This window comes from Dreissena polymorpha, chromosome 11, assembly GCF_020536995.1.
Source record: "Dreissena polymorpha isolate Duluth1 chromosome 11, UMN_Dpol_1.0, whole genome shotgun sequence".
Taxonomy (NCBI): domain Eukaryota; kingdom Metazoa; phylum Mollusca; class Bivalvia; order Myida; family Dreissenidae; genus Dreissena; species Dreissena polymorpha.
Window position 1 is genome coordinate 16,873,454 of NC_068365.1, and position 16,363 is coordinate 16,889,816.

Genomic DNA, 16,363 nt, shown 5'->3' on the forward strand with positions numbered 1-16,363 from the left:
AAAAAATTGAACTTTGCTTTGGTAAAAAGGGGCCTATTGCATGTGTGTAAAGTGCTACCCAAACAAGTCTATGCACAGGCAAATCAGGGATGTCTTTTTCCTAAAGTGGATTTTTGAAGAGATTTCCTTTCAACAAAAATTTCATAAAGCTGACAGATTTGCACCTGATTAGCCTGTGCAGACTGCACAGTTGATCTGGAATAACACATTACGCATATGCATTAATCCCAGTTCCCCGAGAATTTGGCGTATATAATATTAATTAATATATTAGAAAATATACAAGATATACTAAATTTGTCTGATGTCGTATCCACAATACAATAGGGTTGTATTGTCATTTGGATAACACATACTTTCATTTCAATGATACCTGCATGTAAAGTTATATTTTCCTTAATTTTCTTGATTGACTTACTTACATGATTTACAGATTTGTATCAAGATTTTCTAGAGTATTGAATGTCTTTTCATACACATATGAGTCACGTCAAGAGATAATAGGTATTCTGAAATATATGCTCATCTTGAGCATTCTCACTCAGTCTGGTCAGGAGCTCCACTGTTTAACATTAAGTCATCAGGAGCTCCACTGTTTAACATTAAGTCATCAGGAGCTACACTGTTTACTATTAAGTTATCAGGAGCTACACTGTTTACTATAGTCATCAGGGGCTATACTGTTTACTATAGTCATCAGGACCTACACTGTTTACTATTAAGTCATCAGGAGCTACACTGTTTACTATAGTCATCAGGAGCAATACTGTTTACTATAGTCATCAGGAGCTACACTGTTTACTATTAAGTCATCAGGAGCTACACTGTTTACTATTAAGTCATCAGGAGCTACACTGTTTAACATTAAGTCATCAGGAGCTACACTGTCTACTATTAAGCCATCATGAGCTACACTGTTTACTATTAAGTCATCAGGAGCTACACTGTCTACTATTAAGTAATCAAGTTTTTGGGTCTCTTAGCAGACATTATCACTCTTACAGTCATCAAAATATTTCTGTAATTAAAACAAAGCTAAATATTCAAAATCTCTTTCATTCCTTACCACTGATTTGATCAACTGTCAGATGTATGATTAATGTTCATAATGATGCTAATGAATGTATTTTGAAATTCTTTTGAAGCAAAAAAGGCATGAAAAAGTTAAATATTGAAACAGAAGTTTGATGGATGGTCTTCACTGACAAAAGAAAAGGGTGTTTATTATTAAGAGATTATATGAGCCGTTCTAAGATTGAAGGTTTTTAGTGCAAATGGTTTAACTCTTTACCACTTAGATATGTATTTTCATGCATTTGCAGTCTCTCAGAAAGTTCTAATTAATTAAAGACCTTTTTACAAGATTCAAGGTTTCACTTCCAACCCTTAGATACTGGTGAGCAGCAAACAGCATAAAACCTGAACAGACTGCGCATTACTTGCAGGCTGTTCTGGTTTAATGCTGGTTGCAAAAGCAATTTTCACTTTGCTTCTTATGGGGGAAAGGGTTAAAGCCTGAAAAGACCTTCATATTAATTAATTGCTGATTTGGACACCTAAACTGTTATTGAATTGCAAATGTAAGTCTGGTAACAAGTTTTACAGGTTAAAAGAAAAATAAGTTTATTTTTGTTATAAAAGTTTTAAAATAAAAAAATAACTTTAATTTAATTTTGTTCAGTCGTTGGAATCTTATGTATTCCATATTTTTTTCATTATCTTACAAAATGCAGCCCAGCCGATAAATTATAAATAAATTAAGTTCATTAAAAAAAAAAATTATTGATGAAGCTCTTATTTATAATATTTTTCCAAAAATAATCATTTCACAATTGATTTAATTTTCATGGACAAGTTTACTGATTAATTAAATATTTGTATTACAAACAAATGCTTAGCAAGTTCTAAAGTGCAGGAAATTGATACCAATCAGGTTACTTGAAATTTGCCACATTTTATTTACCAAAGATCTGTCAGATACTGACATTCTTATTAAATATTTATGTTATAGCTCTGTACCACACAGAAAACATTTTTTGTGAACCCTCATAATGTTTATTTCTTCTAAGACAGGGCATTTCGTCACTGTAATATTATTAAATAAACACAGAATTATGAAGGCACAAAGACGTTTTTGTCCAAGAGTGATGGTTCTTCATGTTTTCAAAACAGAATAAATCATTATTACATAAAACACATTGCTGATGAACAAAGAATGGCCTTGAAATAAAAATTACAAACTCCTTAGAAGTTATAAGGTAACTCTGCTGGGTTCATATTTATGAGTGTATTATTCAATAGTTCAGTTTAACAATTTAATACAAAAAAGTTTAATTTGTGATGATTCTGTCACAAAATCCTGTAAATTCTGTAAAAATCTTGGAAAAAACGAGGCTAACTGCATGTGTGTAAAGGGCTGTCCCAGAAAAGCCTTTGCAATCTTCACAGGCTTATCTGGGACGATACGTGCTACTTTGACTGGATTTTTGTTACAAAAACTCTTCCTTTAAACTTAACATTCCTGGAAGCGATGAGTGTCGTCCCATCCATGAGACCAGACATAAAGCCCATGCATTAAGCCCCATTTTTCTAGAGCGTGGCTAAAATATATCATTCCATGTCATCACAAAATTCATCAAGACTTTTTAACGTTATATGTCTTATTTGAAAAACATGTTTTTGATACTTCAATTATCAAATTAATCTAGCAAAGAACATTATCTTCAGTCATTTAATTTCACAAAAACCTTCAAACCAGGTGTGAACAATTTATAATGTCTTATCCACCTTGTCAAGTTTAACAGCAATAATTTGTTTGCTTCAAATTGTATCAGTATGTACTTGACACAAAAATTGATATGCAATTGAAATAATTTAGCTGGAGATTACTCAAGGTTCTCTTGTAGGCTTAAAATTAATCATTTTTAATTGCTACCCCTGGGCAGGTGTGATTTTCACATCTGAGTCCTGAAATATGTGTTTCTCATGATTGATGTGTACTGATTATAGAAAGAAATGTATGGTTTCATTAACCCATTTATGCCTAGTGGACTCTCCCATCCTTCTAAATTGGATCAATTTATTTCCAAAATTAGGGATGTCTAGTATATTTATTTCTATATTTAGAATATTTCTTACAGAAATTCCTTTAAGCAAACAGCGCAGACCCTGATGAGACACCGCTGCGGCATCTTATCTGGGTCTACGCTGTTTGCCAAGGCCTTTTTTTTAGACACTAGGCATAAATGGGTTAAGTGAACTTAAAGTTAAAATTTGAGAAAATCTATAAATCCAAACATGCAAATTTCTTAAGGTTTGGTAATGGCAATCATCAAGCTCTTTGAGCAATTTGCAGTACATGACTTCAGATTTTTTAAGAATGATTTAATCCATACATCATCTCAACTAGTCAAAATAATTTGCGTTATTGGCAGTTTTTTGTAATACTTAATTGTAACCAGCTGTAGCGATTGCTTTTTTTAATCAAAGCGCTGAAGGCACTGAATTTGTTCGCTGTTGTATAATCTTAGACGAAACTCAGTTTTCAAAATTATGTTATAGCTTTTTATATCGCAAGTTTGAAATGATCACAACCAATTCAAATTTATGAAGAGTGTGTCTTAAACACAGGTCGAGATGTGTTTTGTTTTTTTCCAAATCATTGATACAGCTATCAGTGTGCACAGGCTAATCTTATTAGACATGGATTAAGACCCGTTTTCCCTGAAAGCAGCCAATATGTACAGATTTCAATGATAAATACTAGATTGGCCAACATTGTCTTACAAGTTGTTAAATACACTCCATGTACTGTACCAGTAAGAACAGGTAGATGTGGTGGTTAAAGCAGACGCTTTTAGCATTCATCGTCTGCTAAAGTTTACTAGAGTTATCCACAGAGGCAGTCACGGGTTACAGTTCCTACCGTAGCTAAGCCCATAGTGATTTGCAAAATTGCGTTTGCATTTCTGGTATGAACTTACATACACCATTTTTAACAATATCTGCTTACAAAACATTTATTTGATTGGTTGAGATTCAGACAATTCTTTTTTTGTTGAGATCATTTAAGCTGTTTTCTGGAAAAACTGGGCTTAATGAATGAACATAAAGTATCGTCCCAGATAAGCCTGTGCACTGGATCAACAGAAACGACTCTTTCCACTACAATGGATTTTTTAGTATAAAAGTCTGATATAAACAAATATCTAGTCTTAGCTGAAATGTCATCCCTAATAAGCCTATGCAGAATGCACAGGCTAATCTGGGACGAAACTTAACGCACATTCATTAAGTCAAGTTTTCCCAGAACGAGGCTTGTTTTACTACTGCAAACGCCTGTCACCAAGCAGTATACCTTATCAAGCTCCGCCTTTTCTCGTATCAGTGCCTGCTCTAACTCCACCTCCTCTTGGTTACGTTCTGCAAGCGTCTGCTTCACGATAGCTGCGTTGCGTCGCTTCACCTCGGCCAGTTGTTGCTGCAGCCTGCGCACGGCCTGCTCCTGCTTCTGGCGCCCATACTCCGCGTTACGCACCTTCCCGTACAACATCTGCTCCTGCTCTTCGCCCTTTGATACCATTTTCTGAAATTTATCAAGCAATTGATTTAACTTTTGAGCCCCCATGTGTGAACAATGGTGTTTCATGTATATAGTTAAAGTGCCATCCCAAATTAGGCTTTGCTATCCACACATGCCAAGCAGGGACAACACTTTCCACCTTAACTGGATTTTTGCTAAGAAGAGACTTCCTTTAAACAATTAAAGCGTAAAGTGACATGCCTTAAATAAACCTTTGTGGACTGCACAGGCTTATATTGGACGACACTTTACACATGCATTTAGCCCCATTTCCTCAACAAACCTTTGTGGACTGCACAGGCTTGTCTAGGACGACACTTAACACATGCATTAAGCCCCATTGTCTTAATAAACCTTTGTGGACTGCAAAGGCTGATCTGGAAGGACTTTTTTTACACACATGCATTAAGCCTCATTTTCGCAATAAACCATAGTGGATTGCACAGGCTTATCAGGGACTACACTTTACACACATGCATTAAGCCCCATTGTCTCAGAGTGCAGCTCAATTAGAGTTAGTTAGTTTTAACCTATTTATTAACCTTGATTGCATCAAAAGCCTTAGGCTTATTAAGATACTTTCGTAAAGAACCAGTTCTTGGTGCCTGCAAAGGAAACTCCTGCCCTCTTTTGAATGGAATATAACCTTTTTTTGGAGGGTGGTCCAAGAGTTGAGCAAATATCAAATCTGTATGAATGTGATTAAATACTGTTTTTTTTTCATTGTATTGCTGATAACCCTTAACAGATATTAAATCTTGTTATTAGGTAAGTCCCATAACACTTAATTTAAAATACGACGATACAAATTTTATAGAAGATAAGAGATGCAACACAACAATCAAAGAAATAAAAAACTCTTCAGATGTTGATATGATATATCTTTATTAGGACAAACTCTTTTCTATGTCAAGCTAGCTTGATTAAATTATGATACCAAAAGAGTTGTGGAGGTAAATTTAAATTATCTTGTTGATATTGATGATTTTTTAATTACTCTGAAAATTGATACAATCATTAATTTAACTTCATTTCGTTAATATATGAAGATGAATGATACTTCAGTGTGCAGCCTTTATAGCACATCAAAGAAGTAAATTAAACACAGGATTTAGGCCAAGAAACTGTCCTTTTAATTCATATTGCTTAACTTCATTTATAGATAACATTATTTGCAAAATCTTCAAAATCCTATTTGTAAGGCGTGCCTCTATCAAGCACAATAACATGGATGGGAAAGTTGACATAAATACAACAGTGAATAAAATAGGTAACATATAGCTCAACATTTCAGTACATTCAAGGTCTTAATAAAGTGGGTTTAAATCACATCCTGCCCTAATTTTGCTGCTGAACACAATAGTTTAAAAACATACAATCACTTTTAATGATCATTAAGCCTACAACAACATGTACCAGTAGTAGGAACCGTTTCCACAGTAAATGCTATTTAATGTACATGAATAGTTTGTTACACAAAACCAACTACCAGTTTTAAAACAAGTCACCAGAAATTATTCAGAAAATAGTTTCTTACCATGTTTCATGACAATAAGGCAATTTATGTGGCCTCTAATGCGTTAACCAATTGTAAATTAATGTGATTCATTATGTTGATTGGTTTAATTACTTTATTTTGGAGAGGGCATGCAACACATTTTGTTTGTGGTTATGCTAATGGCATGTTGAAATATTTCTCCACAATTTAGTTTCTGAATTCCATGTTCATAAAATCAATTTTGCCTGAAATCTAAAACCAATGTCAGATCTAAGGGCCAGAGCTTTCTAGTATAATACAGAATACCCACCTTGCTCTATGAAAAGGAGGTTTAATGAATGTGCGAAAATTTTCATCTCAGATTTATAGCCTGTGCAGACTGCAATACATTAAAAAGTGGAAAGTGTCATCCCTGATAAGCCTGTGGGCTATTCACAGGCTAATCTGTGACAACACTACGCACATTAAACTCACCTGGAAGAACTTGAGGGAGTCTTCATGCTCGAGTCTGGTCTTCTCGCTGACCCGTTTCTTGAACCGCTCCTCCCACACTTTCTGCTTCGCCTCCTCAGTCAACTTCTTCTGCTTCATGTTTGTCTTCAGGAGTTTTACACGACGTACAGTGTGGGCCTGTGGACATTGTGAATACTGCATCAGTATTTAGTTTTAAAATTATGTTTGAACCCATATCCTTCCAATCGCAAGGCAAGCACAATATCCACTACGCCAAGGCAACCTGTGACCAGTGTTGAATGCAGGTGGGATTATTTAGTTGATCAACTTCATATCTAAGTGCCCTTTTTTATGTATCACATCCAAGTAGTATAATTATGATTTTTTGTATCTTAGTATTTTATATGTAAATTACGATGAACAGTGTATGCCTGAGGAAATAGCAAATACAAGGTTAGTGTTGAATGCAGGTAAGGTTATTTAATTGGATTAGGGCAAATAATTTGACATTTAAGTTGAATCTGACCTTGACCTTTGATCTAGAGGAGAAAATACTTTTATGGGTTGCATTGCAAATATGAGTCATGCTCTGTGAAAAGGGGGTTTAATGCATGTGAGTAAAGTTTCGTTCCAGATTACCCCGGGCAAAGTTACCCTGGGCAAGGTTACCCTGGGCAGTCTGCAAGGTTACCCTGGGCAGTCTGCAAGGTTACCCTGGGCAAGGTTACCCTGGGCAGTCTGCAAGGTTACCATGGGCAGTGTGCAAGGTTACCCTTGGCAAGGTAACCCTGGGCAGTCTGCAAGGTTACCCTGGGCAAGGTTACCCTGGGCAGTCTGCAAGGTTACCCTGGGCAAGGTTACCCTGGGCAAGGTTACCCTGGGCAGTCTGCAAGGTTACCCTGGGCAAGGTTACCCTGGGCAGTCTTCAAGGTTACCCTGGGCAAGGTTGCACTGGGCAAGGTTACCCTGGGCAAGGTTACCCTGGGCAGTCTGCAAGGTTACCCTAAGCAAGGCTAATCTGGGAAAACACTTCCCGCTTTTATTGCATTTTTCGTTTAAAGGAAGACTGTTCTTAACAAAAGTCAAGTTTAGGCGGAAAGTGTTGTCCCTTATTAGCCTGTGCAGACTGCACAGCCTAATCTGGGATGACACTTTACATACATACATTAAACCCCCTTATGACAGAGTGAGGCTCAGTTGTTATTTGAAATTCTACATCAGACACATCTGGTCAAAGTTATACATCAGACACATCTGGTCAAAGTTATACATCAGACTGGTCAAAGCTATACATCAGACTTGTCAAAGTTATACATCAGACTGGTCAAAGTTATACATCAAACACATCTGGTCAAAGTTATACATCAGGCTGGTCAAAGTTATACATCAGACTGGTCAAAGTTATACATCAGACTGGTCAAAGTTATACATCAGATTGGTCAAAGTTATACATCAGACTGGTCAAAGTTATACATCAGACTGGTCAAAGTTATACATCAGACTGGTCAAAGTTATACATCAGACTGGTCAAAGTTATACATCAGACTGGTCAAAGTTATACATCAGACTGGTCAAATTTATACATCAGACTGGTCAAAGTTATACATCAGACTGGTCAAAGTTATACATCAGACTGGTCAAAGTTATACATCAGACTGGTCAAAGTTATACATCAGACACATCTGGTCAAAGTTATACATTAGACACATCTGGTCAAAGTTATACATCAGACACACCTGGTCAAAGTTATACATCAGACACATCTGGTCAAAGTTATACATCAGACACACCTGGTCAAAGTTATACATCAGACACATCTGGTCAAAGTTATACATCAGACACATCTGGTCAAAGTTATACATCAGACACATCTGGTCAAAGTCATACATCAGACACATCTGGTCAAAGTTATACATCAGACACATCTGGTCAAAGTTATACATCAGACACATCTGGTCAAAGTCATACATCAGACACATTTTCTCCAGTTCTCATGAGTGGTAAAGGGTTAAAACATTCATGCTCAATAATAAAATTCTTCATATAATCATAGATGTGATTTTCCATTTCAATGCGTAAAACTCAAAGGCAAGTTAGACTTAAACAAATAATTTAGTAGTGATACATTTCATACCAAAAGTATTTTTAAAAGCAATCAACTATAAATCTCAAGTAAATTATCTCAATATAAACCAGATCCATTATACCAATAACATGTTTACAAGCATGTCTATAAACAGAATGACTTCGCAGAAAGGTTCCATTTAAAACTCAAAAGCAAGCTTGTTTAGCTGTATCATTACCTGGTTGTAAATCTGCTAATTTTAGAAGGCACTAAATCTTGGGGTACAGGCAGTCCTTTCTTAAATCATCTACTATATTTCAATCCTCAAAGGCCAAATTATGTTATCAAACAAAACTTAAAAGCCCAAAAACTTGGCTGAACTCGGGTCGGCATTTCATTTTTACAATTAGTTAGTAATTTTGGAATAGCAGTCTTTTTGCGAGAGAATATGCCGCCTAGCAGTCTCAGATAAATTATTACATGGCTGTATTTATTATTTACATGCCACAATATTCAGTCACAAAGTGGTTTTGTGCACTAAGGGAGTCCATGTAAACATAAATTAGCCATTACACTCCTTATCAAAGTAATGTTTCGAATGGCTTCATTTACCGCCTATGTTTGCACAGCGTAATCAACATATTTTGGTCAATCCAAATATATCATAAAAATAACAGGGTTTGGTTCTTCCCCCTACATTTAGCAGTCATAGGGTACGTATTCAAAGCAAGTAATGGAATCAAATGCTGACAAAATTTAAAAGGTGGTTATTAAATCAAGAAGAAATGAGCACAAACGTCTGGAGATATTTACCAATTGTGTGAAGTGCTAATAAATCTACATGTAATAAAATACAATTATTATTTGGAAGGAGAGGCAGAGAGTCTCCTTAAAGCTGGGTTCCGACTGCCGATCAGATCAACTCGATCAAGCCCGATCAAGTGGTCGGGTACTGGTCTGGTTCGGTCAGCATGACTGATCGGGGGCGGTCGGGTAGGTCGGCATTGGTCAGGCTTCCTATCCGATATTTTTTGACATGTCAAAAAATATAGAGTAGAAGTCAAGTAGGAAATAGATCGAGAAGAGCTCTGCAAGTGGTCGTGTATTAGTCAAGTAGAAGATCATGTTGATCATGAAGCAATCGTGTGGCGATCAGATTGACATCTTTTACACGATCTCTACACTATCCCCTCGACCTCTACCTGAGTATTTTTCGCTCGCAACACGATCTACTCGACCTCTATTCGATTTGATGTACAGAGTTACTAGACTGATACCCGACGGCTACTCGACCGTACGCGATCACTTCCTGATTGCTATTCGACCATACAGGCGCGCATGTCACTAAAACAAAACTCACGTGCAAAACGTCGTGCTTGACTCTAATAGCCTTCTTAGAATTGAACGAGTAAACATCCAAAACACCCAAAGATGCCAAGAAATGGCAAAAAGGCGACTGATACTGCAAAAACTAGTAAAACAATCAATGCCGATTAAAGTGATTAGTGAACAACGGTGTTTGAAGTTTTTATTCTCATAGTTTCAATACACGACCGTTGGCGTCTTTGTACGACTGTAGTACGACCATCACGATCTGGTCGTGTGAAGATCTGGTGGCGATCGAGCTGAGGTCCACTTGGTCGAGCTGAGATCGTATAGGACTCGCGTATAGGTCGAGATGATCGAGTGGAAATCGGAAAGATGGTTGACTGGACGTCATGAATGAGTCGTGTGGGTGGCGTGTGTTATCAACATGAGGTTGAGAAGAAGTCGTGTATACCCTTTTAAGTCGAGCTTGGTCGGGAAATTTTGGTGATCGGGATGATCAAATTGATCGGATCGGCTCTGGGAACCCACCTTAACTCTTTCAGTGCTGGAACCGAATTTTGAAGGCCTTTGCAAACATTTTGGATCCAAACTGTTTTCTATTCTTATAGTATTCTTTGAAAAAAATCAAAGAAAATGCTAATTTTAGAAATTCAGCAGCCAACATTTTAGCAGACGACAAATTTCCCAGCATGCAAAGGGTTAAAAAAGGGAATATTTGTCAAATTTCACACTTGGAAGTATAACTGTTATTCAGTACAGAGTATATAAGTGTTGATGGTGGAGAAGTTAATGATGCAATTACAAATTCTGTGATAGTACTTTGTGTTGTATCTTTCACTTTTGACATTAAGGTATTTAAATGAGCCTTTCTCTGAGAAAACCGAACTTAAATCCAGTGCAGAATTCTCTCAGATTAGCCTGTGCAGTCATCACATGCTGGGCTGACAATTTCTGCTTTTATGAATGTTTTCATTTAAATGAATTATTGTCCTTCTAAGTGGATGAAGTCTAAGACAGTGTTATCTTTGATTTGACCGTCTGGACTACACAGGCTTAGTTGTGATGTTACTGTACACGCATGCATTTAGTCTGTTTTTTCAAGATTGCTGCGCATATTCAGATCATATCAGCTTAGGCCATACCTCTCTAAAAAATGCTCTATTTTAAATATTATTGTCACTAATTTCACTGATTTATTCCAAGTATTAAGAAGGCAAATTTACAAATATTTAATGATGCACAGAAAGCCTATGTAAGATTGCTACGATAAATCTAAGTTAAGCATTAACTGTTTATTGCTGGGTTGAATGTTGCCTTTATGGGTATCACATACGCAGGCTCTATTAAACAAATTGCTACACACATAAAGCTTTTTCATAATACTAGATCAAAACATAAGAGGAGCTAACATTTAAGTCTTGCCCCATTGAATTCGTGCAAATTGCAAACAAAAAATCGGATTAGACTGCAATTTGTTACCTGGAGAACCACTTTCATTTCAAGATAAAATCTTAGAGATAATATAAATCCCTACTAAAGATAAAATCATCAAAAATTTATGTTGTATTTTACAACTGAATTACTCTTTACCTAATGTAAACCCATAAATCGACTCAAATAACGATTTCGGCTTTGTGTTTGATAATTCAATGGAATACAGGGGCCTACAAGTTTGACATCTCAAGTAAATAATACCATTGATGTAGGGAGATTGAAAGTGGAGGAGACTTTTACACCATTGCAATTTGCACCAATTTTATCATTTTTATGTTTAAAATTAATTGTTCACATTTGCTATGAACTTTATGGTTAATATATGTATGTAAAAGATATAAACACAAGAATGCCATACATTTTAACGATGTGATTAAGAAAAGATAGTTCACTAAATCTAATAAGTTGTGTAGACAACGTTTTAGATTTTAATTTGAAATTTTAAACTATATTGGTTCTCATAATCTTTTATCTGTTATTTTATCTTTTAACCTCTAAATAAATCAATAGAAACATTTACTTATTTAAGAATGTGTCATTTTTAAATGCACGAAATGCATCAAAGAATAGTAAAATATAAAAAGTAATGTAAAAAGTTTATAAGAAATTCCTTTGCTAGCCAATATTGGTTAACCCTTTCAGTGCTGGAACCGAATTTTAAAGGCCTTTGCAAACAGTTTGGATCCTGATGAGACGCCACAAAACGTGGCGTCTCATCAGGATCCAAACTGTTTGCTATTCTGATAGTATTCTTTGAAAAAAATCGAAGAAAATGTTAATTTTACAAATTCAGCAGACAACATTTAAGCAGACGACAAATTTCCCAGCATGCAAATCAGTTCATCATCATAGTCAGCGATAGCAGCAACAGCTGATGTAGATGATGCATACTGTTCACATAGGTATTTTACTAAAACGCATAAAAATTTAATGGTTATTTAATTGGAAGCAATTGCAAATTTCGCTTATCGATACAAAGGAACTAAAATCCAAACGCCATTGTGTGGACAATCAAACAAAGAAACTCAACTTTACAAAAAATGCATTATGAATGTCAGTGCATATCTTTACAATTGTCAGACATGAAAATGAATAAATTTCAAAAACCATCAAACAACTTATTTTCTGTCATTAAACACCAATGCATAAAAAACGAACAAAGAAGAATGAAAACGATATGTGCCAAAAAGCATGTTCTACATTGATTTCTCTCCAAAACATAATATAATTAAAAATGCTCAGTGTAATCACAATAATAGCTTGAAAACCAACTTGTCAGAAATTTAGAGTGATTTAGCAAAAAAAATGAGTGAATGTATTCAATTACCAATTACAGACTCTAATAACTGACATAATAAGCTTCGTGTCAAATATAATGTTGACGTGCTTATTATGGTCAAATGTGACATCCATTTAAGTGACGGAAGTGTAAACAGTGCAATAATTCTCTACCACCATAAATATTTCAACTTCATTCTTGGTCTGTATAGTTGGTTAACAAAGTAATTGAGCAGCACCTTGGGAAAACAGGGCTTAATGCATGTGCGTAAAGTATCATCCAAGATAAGCCTGTGCAGTCCTCACAGGCTGTCCAGGGACAACACTATTGGCTTTTATTTTATTTTTCCTTAATTAAATAAATGGAAGTTTCATCTAAACAAAAATTCAGTCTTGGATTAAAGAGTTGTCCCTGATAAGCCTATGTAAAGTGCACAGGCTAATCTAGGACGATACTTTACATCCATAAAGCCCATTTTCCCAGAGCACAGCTCATTTCAATTTCGCTTTAAGTTTAAGTCTGTATCATTGAATGCAAAAATATATGGGCTGTGCTCTGTAAAACGGGGTTTAATACATGTGCATAAAGTGTTGTCCCTGATTAGCCTGTGCAGTCTGCACCGGCTAATCAGGGAGGAAACTTTCTGCCTTAACTGGATTTTTGCTAAGAAAGACTTTCTGTAAACGAAAAATACCATAAAAGCGGAAAGTGTCATCCCTGATTAGCCTGTGCTGACTGCACTGGCTAATCTGGGACAACACTAACGCACATGCATTCAACCTCACTCCCTCTCAAGTAAAACATTAAATTTCATGTTCAAAATAGCAAAAATTAAACAATTTGTTTAGTAATTACTCCACATGACAATTAATGGCCAACTTGTTGACAAAGTTCAGAGGCGCTGTCTTTAATTTTCTTTAAATTTTGATACTATTATGAGTGTGCGCACCATAACAATTTTAAAGATCTGTATCTCTCTTGGGAATAATATTGTTATAGCATGACATAAGACCTTTATGTCAGCATGGAATCATTTCAGTAATTTTCAAGTTGCAAAGGTAATTTGTTTTGGCTTAAAATTGTACTCATTACAATTGATAAAACCTCGAACATCAAGTGTGAATGACACTGAATATTTTAATATGTCCTTGTTTCTTTTCTTACGTATTACAGCTGGGGTCTATTTTTATTTGTGTGGACACTTGAAGTTTTATTGAACCATTCATAAATATGATTGATAATTAAACCCAATAAATTCAGAAATTATTCTATACAAGCACGAAATGATTTGCCATTTTGTTATTTTGCTTTTGAAAAGCCGAAAGCTAAGTGGGAGTTAGCACTGCCCTGCTTTCAATATTTACAACAATACGGTCTATTATTTTGGCGAATGTTTGAGTGCAAAGGATTTACAAACAATCTTTTAACATCTTAAAAGAAAGCTTCTTATTACTGTCAAAATCATAAACAGATTTGAGTAAATTAAAAAGCTGCTCAATGGAGGTATTGTATTTCAAGTTTTCTTTGATGAAATGTGTTTATGTCCGACTTAAAAGTACAGAGTGAGACAAATTGCCTAAAATTAAAAAGTGAGCTAAAATCCTTTGATGAGTATGACAATAATGATGTTTTAAATCTTGTTTTCAAGCATTATCTAGCTAGTAGTTAAAAAGTTATGTTTATTTTGTTTGCTCCGAGTTCATAAAGCAAAACTTCTTTAAATAAAAAAGAAAGAAAAAAAACCCAATCAAAAAGAACATTGCATTAATACTTGACTGTTCATAGATATTGTGTATGTTTCAAAGAAAAAGTTGATTAAAACACACATTTTTTTGTTTTAATTAAAGACAAAATATGAAAAATATTTAATGTAACCTTTGGTGGAACATAATTTTTTGGTTGAGCAGACAAACAAAAATCCATAAAGATGATTGTCTGACAAATAATGTTGGTTTCAAACAGAACATCTTCACGCTATTGTGTTTTTTATAAAATGATATTTTGTATTATTTAAATAAAATATATTATTTTAAATAGCTCTTTTTAACCCGGTCCATGATGCTAATTGTTAATATTTAACCTATCGCAGTACATATTAGGGGAGTAAGGTCAATATACCCTTCATTGTCTCTATCATGCACATTTGAAGGACATAAAACTTGATACACATATAAAGAAGGCCAAATTTATGTGTGGTACACTACATAAATTAATCAACACTTCCTATCATAAACACAAGTTCATTTTCAAGAGCAATTGATAAATAACAAATTAAATTAACGTATGGTATGTAATTTATAACACAATTGAAAGAAAATGTTTATGTCCCAGCCGCTATCAATTTAATGTCATACTTCATCCTATAGCCAGGTACACAAAGTTCAGTGAAATATGGAAATACGTACATGTAAATCGCAAAAGAGACATTGCTGTACTACATATTTTCTCTTTGCAATCTAAAACAAATAATTCTAATTATTTGGTCACATGGTGAAATGACATGGTGAAAAGTGTTGTCACAGGGCATGTGTTTTCTGCTTTACTAAGGGAGTTAACTGTGTCACTTTAACAATCATTCTCCTATCTTGTTTAAGGCTTGCAATCCCTTACAGTCAGAGATCATACTAAGACATACATGCCATACGTCCCGGATTGTCCGGAATTGTCTCTGAAATGAAGAACGTGTCTCGCAGTCCCGGAAATCTGTCAAATGTCCCGAATTTTACAAAATCCAAATATACATGTACCTTATCTTACGCTTAACTGCACCTGGAATCTAGCTGTGTTCCCACTAATCTGCAGCGCCTCCATGACAATGCCTACCCGAAAAGGTGACTACGCTACGTGTCAAAATCAATCAATTAACAGGGGTCCTGTTATCATATTGATTGTCTCACGTTCGCAGTCAAACTGAAAAGGCGGCATTGTTTTATGTGGTTGTAAATTGGCTTTAATATACTACATAATAATGTCCCGCTGCGTAAAGGAGTTGTTCACACATCGTTGAGTAAAAAATTAAAAGCAGGTAATGTTTGCACGTTTAACCGACAAAGAAATTGAGTAATACATTTAGCATATAAAAGTGTCATCCTCACTAGGTGTATTTCTGTCTTGTTTTAAACCCCCAGTAATTATAACAATAACAAGAGCACCGCCTTGCGGGTGCAGACCGCTCATCTATTTTTCTTTTTAAAGGTGTAGGGACCTATCTCAATTTCAATCACAAAGGAGGGAGGTGTGGAGTGGAGAGGGGTGTATAGTGTGGGGGTGTGGTCATTTATTACATTATCTTCCAAAAATGCAAAAAAAAAATAAAAATTTGGGGGGGGGATTCTCGAGTGGGATGGTTGGACGGTATTTCAAAAATAATATAATAAATAATAAATATAATAATGCCCCTATTGCGCTGCTTTGAAAAAAATAAATTTTTGTTTATTTTTCCTTTGACCTTGAAGGATGACCTTGACCTTGAACTTCCACCACTCAAAATGTGCAGCTTCATGAGAACGCTGCATTGAAATAAAAAAAATTGACCTTTGACCTTGAAGGATGACCTTGACCTTGAAGGATGAATTTTGACCTTGAACTTCCACCACTCAAAATGTGCAGCTTCATGAAAACGCCACTTTGAATCATTTTTATTTTTATTTTTTTGACCTTGAA

The 16,363-nt window shown here is 35.2% G+C and overlaps 1 protein-coding gene across 4 annotated transcripts in view; it reads right to left on the bottom strand.

Annotated features, from left to right (window-relative positions):
• The window catches only part of LOC127851027 (trichohyalin-like), a 65,994-nt gene that overhangs the window by 18,524 nt on the left and 31,107 nt on the right, over positions 1–16,363 (bottom strand). For all 4 annotated transcript variants that reach the window (XM_052384476.1, XM_052384473.1, XM_052384474.1 and 1 more), the window contains 2 exons: positions 6,555–6,710; positions 4,358–4,585 (listed from right to left, as the gene is read on the bottom strand). In XM_052384476.1, the coding sequence (XP_052240436.1) occupies positions 4,358–4,585; positions 6,555–6,710 (384 nt within the window). The remainder of the gene's footprint in view (positions 1–4,357; positions 4,586–6,554; positions 6,711–16,363) is intronic.